General features: G+C 40.8%; 1 protein-coding gene across 5 annotated transcripts in view; it reads right to left on the reverse strand.

The window, feature by feature from the left end:
• Window positions 1–18,693, reverse strand: part of SGIP1 (SH3GL interacting endocytic adaptor 1) — a 280,603-nt gene that overhangs the window by 94,542 nt on the left and 167,368 nt on the right. For all 5 annotated transcript variants that reach the window (XM_074265714.1, XM_074265713.1, XM_074265712.1 and 2 more), the window contains one exon: window positions 17,955–18,130. In XM_074265714.1, the coding sequence (XP_074121815.1) occupies window positions 17,955–18,130 (176 nt within the window). The remainder of the gene's footprint in view (window positions 1–17,954; window positions 18,131–18,693) is intronic.

The raw sequence follows: 18,693 nt of genomic DNA on the forward strand, positions 1-18,693 counted from the left end.
CTGGGCAGGTCATTTTTCTCTAGGCCTCAGTTTTCCCACCTCTAAAATGAGAATCGTTAAGGTTTTTCCAACTCTAAAAAGTTCATTTCTTTCCATGATCAAGTAGGAGGGCCCAGTCATCCATATAGTATTTAACTTGGGGAAACTGGGCAGGATTTCTTATTTTTGGAGACAATTTAGAGATGCTTGGGAAGAGGAGAGAAGAAGACAGCAATTATATTTGGGCTGTTAAATCCCAATGGGCACCTCTGTGGACCCCCACATCAGTGTGTTTGGAGAGGGCTGCTTTCAAAGTGGGCATTTGTAGGAGGCCACGAGTTGCTCCTCACCCAGCATTTTAATTCAACAGCAATGGCTCCATCAGTGACACTCATAAATAATAAAGAAATAAGTACTTTAGGGACCTGGGTTGTAGAACTACAAAGGTCCTAGAGATGCATATTAACCTGTGTATTAACAAGGATTTAAGCTAATCAAGTTCTCTCTCCCCTTCCCTCCCATACTTTGTGCTTCTTTCTTCTCCCATCTCTTTCCCTTCTCTTCTTCCATCTCTCCTCCCTTCTTCTTTCCCTCCCCTCCTTTTTCCTCCTTCTACTTCCTTTCCTCTACTTCCTTCATCTCTCTTCTCTCTCCTTCCCCTCCCAACTTAATACCATTTATTTTATACATTAATACACATGTGTGGACTAGAAATGAACACGAGCTGTATCTCTGCTTTCTCAAATGCATGATCTGCACTAATTAATCAGGCTGGACATGTTCTAAAAATGGCACAAGAAGTGCCTCCTGTCTCTTTTGTCCCCCCTTGTCCCTCCTTGATTTCTTCCACGGAGCAGGTATTAAGCAGGAACCCCGCCCCCATCCTCCCCGTCTGAATCAGGGCACAAGTGTTGCCTCTAGCATGTGAGGGAAGGCTGAGGTGTGGGGGCCATATGCTGAGTCTCTCTGGTCTCTTGCCAAGCTGGAAAGCAGAGCGAGCACCTGCCTTGCTGTATCGGGCATGGGTCCAGGCCAGGTGTGGGCCATGCTTGCAGCCTGCCGTCTACACTGATTTATCCCTGCTCTCAGAATCCCATTGGGAAGGACACAGGAATAGAAAAATGAACTAAACAAAACGAAGCATTAACTCCCCTTCTCCCTCCCTCCATGAGAGAAAATGTGAGAGTTCTCTCTGTCTTGGAAGAAAAATGAGCATTGCCTCAGGGGAAGGAGAGCTGTTGGCAAGGATTCAGTTGGGTTCAAGTCAATAAGCATTTCTTAAGCGCCTACTATGTGCTACACACAGGGAACACAAAGAAAAATAAACAAGAATCCCTATCCTGAAGTGAGGTGGGGAGCAGCCTGGAAGGCACCCTGACTCTGGAAGCAAAAGTCATGAGTTCAAATCATCTCTGGTGCTTCTTATCAATGGGCAAGCCAATAAAGCCGTCTGGACCTCAGTTTCCTCATCTGTAAATGAGGTGGTTAGATTGTAGACATCACTACTGATCTCGAATCCTGTGGCATTTTCCTGGGAATCTCATAGCCAGAGAAGTCAATCCAAAGGGATTTTGGCAGGTAGGGAGGGCAGCAGAAACTGCTGATAAGATGGTTGCTCACTTGTTTCATTTGTTTTGCCTATGTTTGTGAGTCATTTGGGTTTTTCTTGGCATCCAGTTCATTTTGTGGATGAGGTAACTGAGGCAAACAGGGACAAGTGACTTGTGCAATGTCCTACAGCTAGTCAGTGTCTGAGGCTGGATTTGAATTCAGGTCTTCCTGAATTCCTGACTCCAGACCTAGTGCTCTATGTCACCTCTCTGCTGAATTAATAACTGAGTGAACTGGGAAATCCAGCCTCAGACACTGACTTAGCTGTAGGACATTGCACAAGTCACTTGTCCCTGTTTGCCTCAGTTACCTCATCCACAAAATGAGTTGGATGCCAAGAAAAACCCAAATGACTCATAAACATAGGCAACAACTTGGATAAGGCAGGGGATTCTGGAAGTTGAAGGAGAGGGTGTTCTAAGCATGGAGCAGGGGTAGGAGATGAACGTCCTGTAGGGAGCAGAGTTTGGGAGGAAAGGAAGAGGAGCTGTTAGTCTGGAAAGAAATTCCAGGAGAATGGGCACATCTGGAGGCAAAGCAACTGTTCTGGTCTCTGTAGCTCTAGTGTTTGGCACTTCTCGGCCGCTTAATAAATGTCTGTGAAATAGAGGATCTGAGTTCAAATCAGGAATTGTGAGATGGTCTCTTCTACTCCCAGCTCCACCATCTGTATGTGGGATCGGGATGATTCATCTCAACTCTGGGGGAATCATTCAGGGCTCCCTCGCAGGGCTTGCTTGTCAATGTTGGCGATGGCTCCCTCATCATTAAAATAATGGCAGGTAGGCAGCGGGAAAAGATTGGGCCTCAGCTTTTTAATCTATAAAATGGGGAGTTGGACTGGATGACCTCTTAAATGCCCTTCTATCCCATAATATCATTTGATGATCAGAAGTACCCAATGAGCTTTTCAATACTGGGTCACACACACAGAAAAGACCTCTGCCTGCTGCATAGTGACTTAGGAAATCACAAATTAATGCTATCCATCTTCTAGTGGATTTTTTATTTTGTTAAATATTTCCCAATTCAATTTTAATTTGCTTTTCACATTTTACACCTCTGTTTTAGAAGCCCCCAGCTGCATGGCATTGGACAAGGCACTCAGCCTTAATTTGTGACATCTTGAAAATGGGGGGTTTGGTTGGACATCCTCTATGGTGCTTTTGGCACTGAGTCTGTGCTCTTTAAATTACAATCAGTCAGGAAACATCTATTAGCTCCTACTATGTGCCAGGCACTTACTAATTACCTACTGTGTGCCAGGCAAAGAAAAGCAGGGGTCAGAGAAATTGCTGATCTGCATCAGGGATGGAATTTCCTCATCAGAGCTTTTTATGCCATTAACATCATGGTTCTAGAGGAAAAATATAACTACAATTATGATAATAATGAGGCTTTGAGAAGGGACTTTAACATTTACAAAGCATTTTACATACATTATTATCTCATGAAAACTCCTTAAGGTCAGGGATTTAGTCTTTGTAACTCCAGCCCTAGTCAAAAGCCTAGAAGACTTTCTTTCTTTCTTTCTCTCTCTCTCTCTCTCTCTCTCTCTCTCTCTCTCTCTCTCTCTCTCTCTCTCTCTCTCTCTCTCTCTCTCTCTCTCTCTCTCTCTCTTCATTATCTCGCTGGGTCTATATTTGCCTGTCTTTCTCTCTCTACCCCCTTCCTTTTCTCTTCCTCCTCCTTCCTCCTTTCTTCTCTTTTCTCTCTCCTCTCCCTTCCCATCCTCTCCCCTCTTTTTATTTCTCTCACTGTCTGTCTGTGTCTCAGTCTCTCTCCTCTTTTTCTTGCTATGTTTATGTCTGTCTATCTTATGGTCTCTGGCTCTCCCTTTCTTCACTTGTAAAATGAGGGGAATGAATTAGGTAACCTCCCTTCTAGTTCCCAATATATAACCCACTATCTCCATTCCCTTTCCTTTTCACCTTCCCTTTCGTCTCTTTCTTCCTTCCTGGTACATGAAAGTGGAATGAGACTTGGAATAAAAAAAAAATTTGGCTTCAAGTCCTTATGTGTGACCTTAAGCAAGTCAGAATCACTCTAGTCCTTAACTTCATCATCTATATCTGAGGCAATTAAAATCTGCAACATCTGTCTTTTAAGGGTTCCTTTGAGAAAAGTGTTTCTAAAAAAGTTCTGGATGAATGCAAATTATTCTCCTTCCTTCATTCTTTCATTAATTTATTCAACAGATGTGCATTAGAAACCTGTAATGGATTGAGGGATTATTTTCCTGTAGAATGTAAAGTCCTTGAAGGTAAAGATTTTCTTTTAGTCATTGATATCCCAGGTCCTATATCTATAACATAGTTCTATAATACAGTATCTATAATAAATAATTATTCAGTGCAACTTAATAGCGTGAAAGACACTTAGGTACTTTGAAGGCTAAAATAGGTGAATTATACAGGGTCCTATCTTCAAAGAACCATGATCTACTATGGGAGAAATGACAAATGCCCAATTCATTATGTGCTTGAAATTGTGGCAAGGCAAGTCAGGGTTAGGGGGCACTTCAGGACCACGGACACTGCCATCGTAGCTAAGCAGCTGGCGCCCATAATCTGAGCCTTTTTAGCAACAAAGTTTGAAACCCACTGGGACTAACTGGCTACAGGTCATGAAGTCTGGGAAATATTCTATCTCATTCTCATAGAAAAAGCTGAAAGAAGGACAACATGCTTATTTTACTTGACTTAGTTTCAGGATGAAGAATTAGCGCCACAGTGAGAAATTTGGTTTCTCAAGCTTCTTTCCAGATTCACACTAACAATTCTTTTGGGATGGTTGATCTACAATGAACACTATGCAAAAAGGATGAGTTATTGCTCCCCAGAGACTTCAGGATGCAACATCTCATCAAGTTCTCGATGACCTTGAAAAGTCAGAAGTCAGCAACATCTTAACAAATGACTGAATTGTAAGCATCTTTAGGTCTGCTTTTAAAAATCTTTATCTTTTTCCAAATGTTTAGTTTTAAATTTATTTATATGAAAAGCGTTTTGTAATTGTTCATACAGTTCTTGACTTTGTGTTGACAGGTATATTTCCAGATGTTTTATATTGTCTATATTTATTTTAAATGGAATTTCTCTTTTTATTTCTTGCTGCTGGGCTTTGTTTGAAACATATAGAAATGATGACGATTTATGTTGATTTATTTAATACCCTGCAACTTTGAAAAATAAAAATCAAGCTCTTGATTATTCCAATTTGCTATGCTTGAAGTCAGCAAGACCTGAGTTCATTTCTGCCTCAAATAATCACTCACCATATGACCAAAAGCAAGTCCCATAACTTTAAGGCTCAGTTTCCTCAGCTGTAATATGGGAATGATAATGATGATGATAGCTGGGTTGATGTGAGGATCAAATGAGATAATTTACATGAAATACTTTGCAAAGTGTGACATAAATATTAGCTACCATTATTATTTCTTGAACCTGTCTCCTATTTATGCACATGGTTACTATTCTGCTGCAGATCCTTATCACTTCTCAACTGAACTTTCAATTCCTAATTGATTTCTCTGCCTCAAGTTTCTCCCTACTTCAAAACATCCATCACTCTGTTATCAAATTCTATATTCTTTAAAAACAGGTTTTTATACAGATCAAACCTCATCAATGGCACCCTATTGCCTCTAAGATATGAGCCCAGTTGGCTTTCCAGTGTCCTGCTTGCTTTTTTACATTTATTTCTGGCTATTTCCTTTATGTATCCTACATTCTTACTGAACTGAACTATTAAATAATCTCCACCTTGTACCCTCATGCCTTTGTATCAGATCCCCCATGGTACTTTATGTGTAGCTCTCTTGTTGAATGAAAAAATACAAACATGATTTCTCCATCAGATACCATGATAGAGCGATGTGTGGATTTTGATATAAATAATGCAATATGAAGTATTAGTAATGCATGGTTTAGCTGAGAAGGTTGTGGAAGTGTTTTTGTACCCTGAATATTTAGAGTTGCAGTTCCTGTACCAAATGACAGAAAGGTGGGATGCTTTCATGTGTATTCAGTTATCCAATGAAATTATCTAATATTTTACCAACTGATCCATTCACACCATCTGGTGAACATCAGCCTTGCTTCTGTTTTTTAAAATGTTTTCTACTTTATAGATCCTGGTGGCCATTCCTTAAATTCTCAGCATGACAATCACTTTAAGAGGTTTTTTCTTTTTTTGTGTGTGAGGAAAATGGGGTTAGGTGACTTGTTCAGGGTCACCAGCTAATAAATGATAAATGTCTGAGGCTGGATTTGAATTCAGGTCCTCCTGATTCCAGGGCTAGTACTCTACATACTGTTTCATCTAGCTGCCCCAAGGGTTTTTCTTATTCATATGTTAGCTAAGTTTTACGTCTCAGATTCAAAACTTTAGTTCTCCAGTTTAAAGAAATAATAAAAATACTATCAGATTGATGAAGTTAACAAAAAATGGAAAATAATAAATGTTGAAGAGTTCCTGGGAAAACAGGAACTTCTTTGTATTGTTGGTGTATGAGGGACTAGGGGGTGGAGTAAGACTAGCCAGCGTCACTTTTTGTAGTAGATGATGGAGAGGAGAGGTCGTAGAGATCCTGCGTCCATTCCCTTCACTTCCAACCCTAAAGACCAAGAATAAAGGCCAAGGACTTTTGCTTATCCTGACTCTGGCTGATTCTGGGGCATCCAGGGAGCTAACTCACTCTTCACAGGATGATGATGATGACGGTGATGGTGGTGATAAGAATGACTGAGACGCAGAGATTCACTGACTTGTCCATGGTCACACAGTTAGTCTCTGAGACAGGACTTGACCCCCAGTTGCCCTGACTCCATCCACTTCTTCACCCATTATTTCGCACTATTTTCATGTGTTATTACCTCAGATTGCACCATAACCAAATGTTCTATGAGTGATAAGACCTATTTTACCTAGGGAAGAAAGCGATCTCGTTATTTGCCAAGATCACCAGAATTTTGAGATTTGAATAGAGGAGATACCTGTGAGGACTCAAATGGCAGTGATGGCAGTGAGAGGACAAGGCAGAGGATTAGCAAGGTCATGATCTCACATTTAGGAACAACTTTCCTTCCTCAGATCTATATTTAATAACAACAATAATAACAATAAGATAGATACTACTTACAGAACACTTTCATGTTTGTAAAGTGATTTACAGGAATTACATTATGTAATTATTTACATCTATTATTATACTTATGTGTATATGACTTTTGATCCTTAACAAGCCTGAGAGGTAGCTGCTACCCCAAGCACACTGACTTTAGAACTTTGCTGCTGCTCTTAGGATATCCAAACATCAAACTAGATTTCTACCTACAAAACGAAAATGAGGGAATCATCCATAAGAGGGCCCCAACTATATTCAATGCGAAACTTCTCTTGAGAGACATTATATATGCAAAGTTCTCTTGGCCCATCTGGGAGAATCTGCAAGTGATTGCTCTTTTACTGGGATGACAACTTGGGCACTCCAAATGGTGCAGCTTTATTTGTTTTTTAATTCCTTTTTTCTCTGCAGCTCAGTCTTCCTGTCTCATCCAAGCTGGAAGTATGATGATCATTCATTGGGCCTGATCCCTCTTCTGAGGACCACCGGAGCCTTGACCTGCTCCTTTCCAAACTTTGACCCTGCGGGCAGCCTGGTAGTGGCCAGCTCCTGGGGCTCATTACCATCTTGATGCCAGAGTGTTGTTATGTCCCTATCAGCCCCACTGTAGTTCAGAATTCCCAAAGTCAAGAATTCCACCAGCCTCGATTTCCCCAGTAAGAGGGACTACAGGACTAATTCTAACCCTGTGCTTGGAACACTGCTTTGTTTGTGAATGGGATAGCACTACAAAACAAAACAAAAAATAAAGAAAATAGACGTTGTCTTCCATTAGACTGTGAACTCTCTGAGAGGAGAGATCATCTTTTGCTTTTGCATTTTCAATACAGTGCCTGGCACATAGTAAATGCATTATAAATATTTATTGACTGACTGAGAAAAGAACTAATTACCCACTGTGGTATGCCAATTCAACAAACAATTATTAAGCACCTACTATGTGCCAGGCATTATGCAAACCTCTGGGGATGCAATTAATATAAAGAAAGGCAGTCCTCAGCCCCAGAACCTATAATTTAAGCCACTCCCTACACCCATTGCACATTAAACTTATGACCAACATATTCAAGTTACTATCAATTCAATGAAAGAGCATATCTTATTAAAATAATGCTAGAAAAGCTACAATGAGCTGAGACTTTCAATGAATACCAAAGTCAGCCACACAAATATACAGAAAGATTTCTTTTGTTGGAAGCAGATATTGGCCAGGAGAGGAAGAACAAAGAACAAAATTTTATGTCAACTAAGAACATCAAAATGATGGACGTTTTCTGGAACGTGGATTCCCAAGAATCAACGAGGCTGAAATCAGAATAGGGATGCTTGCAGGACCCCGAATGAAAACAGAGGGTGAGCATTTTGAAGGACAATTGAATGATGCTGAAGCTGCTGAACAGACACCTTTAAAAAGTCATCCAAAGGTGTTTGAGAATCCAAAAGGCAGAGTTACTAAGAAGTTGTCAATAATTCTCTTAAAACCTAGAAAGAACAGGTCACAAGAGCTCCATTTCTTGGACGTCTTCCCAGAGAACCTAGGGACCAGCATAAGGAAAGCTTGCATCAAGAAATCCCCATAATGAAAGGGTGAAGTCCGACCATTCTGGCTTTATGAAAGAAGTATATTACTTTCACATTCAGAACACCATTGGACACTGATGATGTATGCTCCACAGGTCAACTACAACAATATTTAGTTGGGAATCAGGGCTGGGGAAAAGTTTTTCCAGCAGAAATAATTATGATGTGGTGGGTAGAACAATGGACTTGGAATGAGAATGAGGGGTCCAATGTGACCTCTGGCTCTGACTTGATTTTGATACAGGGGTGAATTACTTCACTACATAGTTCCTCATTTATAAAATGAAGTAGTTGGATTTGCTGACCTCTGAGGCTCCTTTTTGCCATAAATCTATAATCCTATCAGTGAAACATATTCATAAAACATTTAAAAGATGAGAAATCATCAGTACCTATAATTTGCGTGAGCTAAATGAATACAATTTTGTTCGGTGAAATCAAATTTTATGAGGTGCAATGGATTAAGACCTGGATCTGGAATTAGAAAGATTTGGGTTCAGTATTAGACACATACTAGTTGAGTGACCTTGGGCAAGTCAATCCCCTCTTTCAATCTCATTTTCCTTATCTGTAAAATATAGATGATAATAATAGCCAATTCTTTCCAGGATTGCTGTGAGGACATTTGTAAAGCAATTTGCAAACCTCAAAGTACCATATAAATGTTATTAATACTCATTTTTTAAAATATAAAACTAATTTGCCATGAAATTAGAAGGTGACACAAAATTTGAAGCCATTTTTGAAATCAGCACTAAAAAGACAAGATTTCATTTTGTTTTATGGGTATAATTTTGGTTGTTGTCCAAAGTAATAATACTTCCACATCTGTTGTTCCTTTGTGAGGTAAGTGGTACAAGTATTACTGTGTACATTTTATAGTTAAGGAAACTGGAGCTCTGAAAAATTAAGTGACTTGCCCACCATCACATAGTTAAGTCTTTAAAGGATGATTTAAATTTCAAGTCTCTTCACTCTAAAGTCCAATGCTTTATCTATTAGGACAAAATGGAGGAAGATCAGATTTGTGAATTCATCTATAGAGGGGACTCTCTATGTGGAGAATTCTTCTAGCAATATAGACAACTAATATATTACTTATCACTTTAGAGTTTCTTAAGACACTCAGACCTGTTATGTCTAAGGTCTGAAGCAGGGTTAATAATTACTTTATAAATATTATTTCTTTTATCACAATACCCCTAAGAGCTAAGTATTTTTATATGCATTTGATAATAGAAGAAGCTGTCATTCAACTGTTAACTAACTCAGCCAAGTTCCCACAACTAATAAAAGTCTGAGACTGGATTTGAACTCAAATCTTTTAAATCCAGGGTTACTGGACTCTAAGGCTGGTTCTCTAACCATTATACCAGATTGCCTCTCATGTAAAGTAATACAAAGTAATTTTACAAGGAAGAAAAGACTCACTGGAGGGATTAGGGGGTGGCTCCTTAATAATACTTTGAAAAGGCCTTGAAATGGGGAAACACTTTTGCAAAGCATGGAAGATAAGAGCTGGACAGCTGTGACCAAACAATCACAAGTAGAACAGCTTGCCTGGGATGGAGAAGGAACAAAGATGAATCCAGTAGTAAGAAACAAATGGGGCAAAATAACTGGGAGCTTTAAATCTCTGATGGAGGATTCTAATTTCATTTTAGCAGTGGTAGGGAATCATTGGATGTTAGGTTCTTAGTTGCAGTATTTTTTCCCAACCTCAGATCAGACGTGGCGACCTGCTGAATTTAAGCATATTAGACAGCGGAGGAAAAGAAACTAACCAGGATTCCCTCAGTAATGGTGAGTGAACAGGGAAGAGCCCAGAGCCGAATCCCCGCCCCGCGGTGGGGCGCGGTCAGGTGGCGAACGGAAGACCCACTCCCCGGTGCCGCTCTCGGCGGGGGCCCAAGTCCTTCTGATCGAGGTTTTAAAAAAAAAATCAAAAGAAAGGGGGAGATGTTAGGTTCTTACTAAGGACCTAATATCTCATTATTTCATTAGCACTTAGTAAGAACCTAACATCTGGAGATTTATTTTAGTAGGGGAGAGATGGGGTCCTATCTGTGTTTTGGGAATATTAAAATGGTAGCCAGGCGGAGGGTGGATTTAAAGGGAGAGTGGAAGCCAGGAGGTCAGTTAGAAGGTGATTACAGTAGTCTGCATGAGGGCCTGGTACAGAGTTTGTGCAAGTCTAGAGGAGGAGACAGATGTGAGAGATGTCGGGGAGCTGGAATCAGGAAGACCCACAACTGATTGAGAGGGAAGGAAGTGTCAAGAGTGACTCAAGTCAGCAAACCACTGGAGGAATCAGGAGGATAGTGTCACCTTCAAGAGAAATTGGGAAAACCGAACCAGGGGTGGACTTGGCTTTGTTTTGAACATGCTGAATTTCACGGCTTGGACTTGACGTTATGGTTCTCAATCCCACAATATGAAGGTGAGTGCCAATCCCTCCCATAATGACTCAGCTCTTTACTAGAGCCCCCAGGATTGGGGAAGGGAGTTTCTCCTGAGTAACAGATGAATTAGGTTTTAAAGGATGGCCAGGATCTTAGCAGATGGAGAAAGGCAGAGTGGGAGTGAATGGGGGAAGGGAGGAAGGGAAAGTCATTCTAGGCAGCAAAGAAAGTACAGGAAATTACCAGCTTAGAAAAGCACATATCCCCAAATGATGAGCAAAGATCTCTAAATCCTTGGGCTTTGGGAGCCTCAAACTCTCACAGACAGAAAAAAAATCCCTCGTTTTTTCAGGCCTTTAAGGACACTGCTCTCTTTTGTCAACCTGCGTGTTTGTGTTCAGAAGTTCAATACCTGGTTTATAGTTTTCTTCTCTACCCTAACCCCTGTCATTCTTCTAGGGAGCTTCTACATGTAGGTGGATGTCCCCTTAAATACTGGGACTTCTCTATTTTTGGATCTCCTCACCTCCCATAAACTTTCTTCATTTTACTGCACCCACTGTTATTGCAATCACTTCTGGGCTCAAAAATCCAGAAAGTCCTTTTTTGAACCAGAAATTTCTCTCATTCCATCTCTCCCTGTGCTTTGGGTCCTCCTGAATCCCTTCCTCCTCCTCACTGTGACCATCAGTCTCGCCATGCTCTCAGGACTTTCCGATGATCATTATCTTGGTCTTGCTCCTCAGCGCCTCTCACCCAGACTATTATTTAGCCTCTCTACCTCAATACCTTCCCCATCTTTTTCTTCTTCAATCCACAAAGCTGATGGAAGGATATTTATGAAGCATAAATCTGACTAGTCATTCCCTTGCTTTAACTGTGGTGGCTCCTTATTAACCCTAAGATCAATAAGTTTGTCAATCAATATGCATTTATTAAGCATTTACCATTCTACAAGAAATTATCCTAAGAGCTGGAGATATAAAGAAAGTAAAAAAGACTTGGAGCTCATGTTTCAAAGGAGAAAACAAGAAATAGTGAGGTCTATGCAGAATACAGACAGATTAGAGGGGAGGTGATCTCAGAGGGGAAGAGATTGAGGGACTAGGAAAGACCTTCAGAAGGTGAGATTTGAACTAAGACTGAGGGAAACTGGGGAGCTAAGAGGAGGGAGAATATTCCAAGGTTGGGGGGACAGGCAGTGAAGAGGTAGAGTCAGGAGATGGAGTGTTTTGTTTTGAGAAACAATAAACAGGCAATTCCAAGTTAAGACATCTTTCCTATAATATGATCAGTCCTCTTCAAGAACTAAGGGATGAACACTAACAACAATTGTTGCTGAATTATAGAATAAGTGGAAGCTAATAAAATGTAATGAGACTGGGAATTTTTTATTATACTATGTTATGAAAATGTTTGTTTTATTGCATAAATTAAAATGTTTATTACATAATTAAAAATTAAAGTTAAAAATCAAATATTTTTTAAAAACTGGGAAATGTTGGAAAGCATCAGGTTATGAAAACTTGAAATGATAGAGGGTTTTATATTTCTTCCTTAAGGTGCTAGGGAGCCACTGGGGCTCATAAGCTGGGGATGATGGGGAATAATGTGGTTAGAACTACACTGTAGAAAATCATTTTGGTGACTGTGTAGATTGAATTGAAGTAGGGAGTGCTTTGAATCAGGGAGAACAATGACAAAGTATGGAAGTACCGTGAGTGAAAGGGGAGGAGGGTGTTGTGCTACAATGGTGATCGTGTGCAGGGACAGGTTGGGAAGGTATATTGGAGATGTTGTGAACCTAGAAAAGACAAGCTTTGGTAATAAGTTGGGTATGTGAGATGAGCAACTAAATATAGACTCTTTTGTTTGGCTCTTCACATTCTGGTTCCAACCTAGTTTCCCAAGCTTATTACACATTGTTCCATTTCATGGAGCATTCTCCGGTCCGTCCAGATTGATATTCCTGATATTCTTCTCAACAATCCATCTCCCATCTTCATGATCTTGGGCTGTCTCCTATGACTGGAAGGTTCTTCCTCTCTCAATAAACATGTGCTTAATGTATGAATGAACTGGGTTGAGACCTTGGCTCTATCATTTGCTATCTGTGTGATCTTGAGTATATCATGATACATGTCTAGCTCTCAGTTTCCTTGATCTATAACGTGTTGGAATTGAACCATTTCCTGTAGTCCCAGGAAGTTCCAGGGGAATGATGATGAAGTCATCCAATCTAAAATCTATCATGTGATAGTTTCGATGGCCCCAGAAGAGAATCCAAAATCCTTAGGTCTTATTTTAAAGATAGAGAACGATTAGTGTTATCTCGAATAATTTTGGTTGATTTCATTCTTTCAGGCTATTGTCCGGATACTTGGAGTGAGCAATAAGGAATCAGGGATATAGACATCTAAGCTCCCTTTATCCCTTGGGTTTAAGTTAAATTGCTTCTGAACATGGAAGTGGAAGGAGGAAAATTACTCCCAAATACGGCTGACTCAGTTCGCTTTCTGGGATTTTTTTTTGTCAAACCACATCATTGGGTACTCTACTAAAGAACCAGATTGCCATGGGGATATTTAGCATGAAGCTTTCTCTCTTAGTAAGATTTTGCATTTATAAGCACTTTAAGGCTTGTAAAAGGTTTCACAAATGTGATCTCATTTGATAATGATAATAAACCTGAGAGTAAATGCTATTATCATCCCTATTTTACACCATGGGGAAACTGAGGTAGAGAAAGGGTTAAGGGACTTGCCTGGAGTCACACACTTGGAATGTGTCTGGGGCTGATTCTAGATCAGACACCATTGTATTTATTGCACTACTTAGCTGTTTCTAGAAGCAAATCTATAATATGTTTGCTTATCATGTCTCCAGATATATGTCTATATGTCTATCTGCCTGTATATACTGCACAAGTGATTTTTTTTCTGAATCAGAGATATGCTCAGGTTGCCCCCTGCTCAGTGAGCCCCAGGAGTTTCCTATTACCTCTGGGACCAAATATCAAGTCATATAGTTAAAGCTACTTAATGTTTTTCATAATCTGACCCCTTCCCAGCCCATCAGCTATCTTACACTTTACATTTTAACAATAAAAACCCATCTGCTGTTCCTCAAACTTGACACTCCACCCCTAGACTCAGTGCCCTGACACCGTACCCCAACCCTAGGACACTGGGTCCCCTCACTTCTGTCTCTTCTTATCCTTGGGAAAAAAGATCTGTCAGCATGGAGAAGCAGGAGAGTCTTCCCGCCTCTGATTCCCTCTTGTCAGCTCCCGGAGCCAGCACCAGACTGCTTGAATGCTCATATAGCTTAGATTAAGTGAGATTCAAAAACCCCATTTCTCTTGGTGAGATAGGAGATTATCAGCCTTACCAGGGTCCTCACCACTGGCTCCTAAAGCCTCATGGGCCTTCCCATCTGCCCTGCTGCTGGGACCAGCAGACTCCCTGAAAAATCATCTGACCTACTGAATGAACCTAAGGTATGGTGTCTCTCCAGTTGGATTGGGAGCAGTAACTGTCTTCCTTTACTCCATTAATTTCTCCAGCTCTTAGCACAGTACTTGACACACATGATCACTTAGTAAATGTGTTTTTTAATTCAATTTTCATTTACTCACTCATTCAAGAATGGAAGCTATTTATTCTATTTGTCAAATTAATCTCATTAAACACATTTAGAAACAAGGAAGCTATGATTTTATAAAATCACAAAGTCATAAATTTCAAGCTAGAAGGCCATTTAGTTCAGTCTTCTCATTTTACAGATGAGGAAACTGAGACCCTGAGAGATTATAGAACTGAAGGATCCTCAAGCAGGCATCTAGTCCAATAATATGACTTGACAGATGAGGAAATAAGACCCTGAGATACAGAACAAAGAGGTGTCTAGTCGAGAGAATATGATTTTATAGCTGAAGAAACAGCATTGTGTCTTGGCCCAAGCCACTAAATCTCAAGATTCAGAAGCATCATTAGAATCCCCATCCTCCAATGCCAAATTCATCATTCCCCTGTACCGCACTGTATTCTGGGACATTGTGGAAAGTGGAATTCAGGCTCTCTGAATCTTGGATCCAAAGCTATGACTCATGGGGGAGAACCCTAAATCTCAAACACCTTTTCCAGAACCAGAAAAGGATGACTCCCCTATTTAACTTTTCCCTTGACAACAGACATAACGAGCTGACCTCCTCTTGATGGTGCCTTTGGCGTTCAATGGATGTAGGCAGCTATTAAAATCCCAAAGCCCAAGTGTGATAATGGACACCAAAGACCTACACCATGCACGGAGGTGCCAAAGTTGAGTTATCAAATCAATTCCAAAGCTCTAAGTGAAAAATCTTCCTATAATCCATAATAAAGAAGCGAAGAATCGACTCTCAGTTTAAGCTATTTATATATCCAGCTTGGCAATTCTGCTCCTCGTAGCAGGTGCTATATTTCCATTAAATGCAAATACAGCAGCTTTTGTGACAGGGAGAAAATGTCTTATGATCTCTCCTAGGATACACACTTTGTGACGGTGTGCCTGCCTGATTCCTCTTGTAATTTGGCATTTAAAGACCAACCTGATCTTTCCACTTCTCTTTAAAAAGTCTGAAATTATTTCTGAATAGTGGAAATCATTTCTGTTATTCCTCATGAAATCAAACAGCAAGTCAGAATCCTTGGGCTCCTGGACTCCACCACCATCCACTGACCTCGGGCCTTTCTGGCACACAAAGACCAGTAACCATCTATATAGAGGTCCATCACTTTGAAGGTGGAAAGAGACATTTTATAGATTTTACATAAGACAACTGAGGCACATGGAGATTGTGACCTTTCTAAGATCACACAGAGTAATGAAATTAAAATCTGAACCCAGAGCCTCTGACCTTCAAAGCCAGTTCTCCTTCCCCCATTCCACCTTGCTCATTCTAAAGAAAGTCAGATTTCCAAAATGAAAGCTATAGTCTCAATTACAGCCTCCTATTTTTAGAGGGAAGCTCTTATCCAGAGCTATGGTTCCACAAGGATGCTACCCTCTTTTACCCCAGTCACCAGGGACAGAAATACCCATCGGACTTCCTGGTTTGTTTCCTATTTTCCTATTAATATTTCACTGCTTGCTTGGGGTCAACATAAACTAAGGCAAATTAATTAGAAAACTTTTTGCGACCATTTACCTCAATGATTTAAAATTGTATAAACTATTTTAAGAAAGCAAAATTATTCTAGAATATGGTCTGGTTAAGACCCTTAAAAGGTAAATATCTCTGATCGGAAGTCACCGATACAGACTGTTACAAGAACTGAAATAAGCCTTAGAAATGATTTTTTTTTCATATAATATAGATCTTCCTAAATATGTTTTCAGGAGCAGAGGGAAAACTGCAATAAAAAGCTGAATAAAATGAGTCAAGTCTGTCCTGAGCTCACTTAGATGGTAAGCAATGATCATGCCTGCAGGAATAATTCTGATGGATACTACCACTGGATTTTGCCAGCTGTGTATTGGTCTTTATGAATTTGTATATATATATATATAATATTATAGATAATATGTATATGGTCTTTATGAATTTACCTTAGGCTTACTTGAATAAAATAGAGAAAGAGAAGATCAATGAATTGGGCTTGCAAATTAAAAAGCTAAAAAAAGACCAAATTAAAAATCCCCAATCAAATACTAAACTTGACATTCTAAAATTAAAAAGAGAAATTAATAATGAATTTACCTCATCCTAGGCCAACAAGAACAACATTTTCCGAGGATAGATCAGGATTTCACCCAACACCCAACAGTTATTAATTATTATTAATCTATTAATCAGCCCCTCATATAGACACCTCGTTCGGCTGGAACACAGCAAAAGGCCAGCCATCTCGAAAGACCTTGCTAATGTTTTCTTTCTCGTTTTTTTCCTTCTTGATATGATTTTTCTTATGCAGCAACTATCATGATGTATACATATATTGGCTTTAACATATATTGTAACATATTTAATATGTATGGGACTACCTGCCATCTAAGGGAGAGGTTTAAGGGAAGAGGGGAAAATTTAGAACAGAAGGTTTTGCAAGGGTCAATGTTGAAAAATTACCCATGCATATATCTTGTAAATAAAAAGCTATAATAATAAAAAAAGACCTTGCTAAGACTCTTTTCCGGCTTGTCTCCTCTTCAGGTCATTTTTAGAGGACAGAAGTAGAGAGCTTTATAATCTCTCCTGAGAAATTAGAACAAAAATGCTACAGATCCAGTCCTCAGGCGCTTAGCCCCACTGGAGACAATGTAGGGGAAAGTCAACATTATGGGCAGGTATATAGGCCAGTCACCCAAACAAGGGATTTCAGGAGCTCTGGTAGGAGGGAGGGGGTGCTGCAAAATAAGCAGGAGAAATGGGAGATTGGATGAGGAATGGAACATAAATATCATCACAATAAAATATTGGAGAAAGTCAAATCTTTAGGACTCCCTCATCGATGCGGAATCAGTTCGGAGGAGCGAGGAGACATGCTATTTAACTTTGGGCACAGAAATAGAAAGACAATTTTAAAGGTTTTTATAAATTAAATCTGTTCCTTTGGCTCTCTTACCCTTCCTCCCGGCTATTTTTAGGTTTAATATTGAAGAAAGAAAAATTAGGAAGTGGTGAAAAAAGGAGACAAGAAAAATAGGGTGGAAAAGGTGTGAGCTTTCTTTTGCTATTAATGGCAAATATTGCTTCAAAAGCCAGTTTGCCTCGGGCTTTCTAGCTGCTGTTTCAGCACCCACAGGAAGCCAACCAAGGAAGTCTGTTCTCCCACACTCTTAGCGGCAGTCAGGGCCCCGCACCCATCGAGAGCTTAAACAACCCAAAACTAACAAACACCTTGGATTGAAAACCCCAATGCTGTTCAAGATGGCCGTGTCTACGGTGAATTCCGATGGCACGCCCCTTCCCATACACCCCCTTCACATGCACAGTACATGTTACACAACATGTCCCACGGCACATGTTACACACAAAGGGGTACACGTGTACCTCCACATACATACCACCGGCCCACGTATTCCATGCATCCTACTTCACCCCACGGAGCAGACATTGCACATGCTCTATACCCCGACATCCCACACGTATCATATACACGTATCACACGTCACCTCCATCACACGCACCCCAACCTTAAGGACGTCCTAGAAATGCGACAACAGAGACGGTGGGAGCCACAGCCGAGGCTGGGGAGGGCGGGGACACTCACCACTGGCGACGGCGAGAGCGCGATGTTGCCTATGGACGCTTTCAGCTCGTCCACGGTGGCCGCGCTCTTGAGGATGTCTTTAGATTGCAAAGGTTTAATTTTAATATTAAACTTCTTGTGGGATTCTTCTTCCTCTTCTGATTCACTTGAAGAATAAAAGTGCTTTCCTTTGGTAGGTAGATCACAGTTAAAGAGAACAATAATTAAGACGGGGCCCTTTGCACCCGGAGGATTGTGGGGGCAGAATGGGACCACACCGGCAAAGGGCTCTGCAGACCTAAAGGTCTCTCCCAGCTTTAGAAGTCCGTGACATTCATGTGCTTGATCAGATTCTTTCTATCCCTAGGAAGTCAAGACTGGCTGAGTCCAGGAGAGACAGCACAGACCTGGCTGGGTTCAAAACCAGGGAGATGGATTCTGGGCCTCTCCCCAACCCCCCAGACACATCCTGGCTCTCGCTCTCACTGCCCACCTTGACTTCCTAAGACTAAATTACAAGGGGAGGTGGCCAGTGCTGGAAGAGGGCGCCTCCCCCTCTGGAATCCTCTGTGTCAGTGATGGCAGGGCAGCTCCAGCTCCAGAACCTGTCCACTCCCTCTTACTGTACCCCACAAGGAGGGGCTGGGGTTCTCAGAGAGCCCCGGTGATTCCCTTCTCTTCATTCAGCTCTCGGCCGGTCTGGCGTTGATTATGTCCAGACCCAGGACAGCCCAACTCTAGGGGCAGAGGGCTCTTGGGG

This window comes from Sminthopsis crassicaudata, chromosome 4 (genome assembly GCF_048593235.1).
Source record: "Sminthopsis crassicaudata isolate SCR6 chromosome 4, ASM4859323v1, whole genome shotgun sequence".
NCBI lineage: Eukaryota > Metazoa > Chordata > Mammalia > Dasyuromorphia > Dasyuridae > Sminthopsis > Sminthopsis crassicaudata.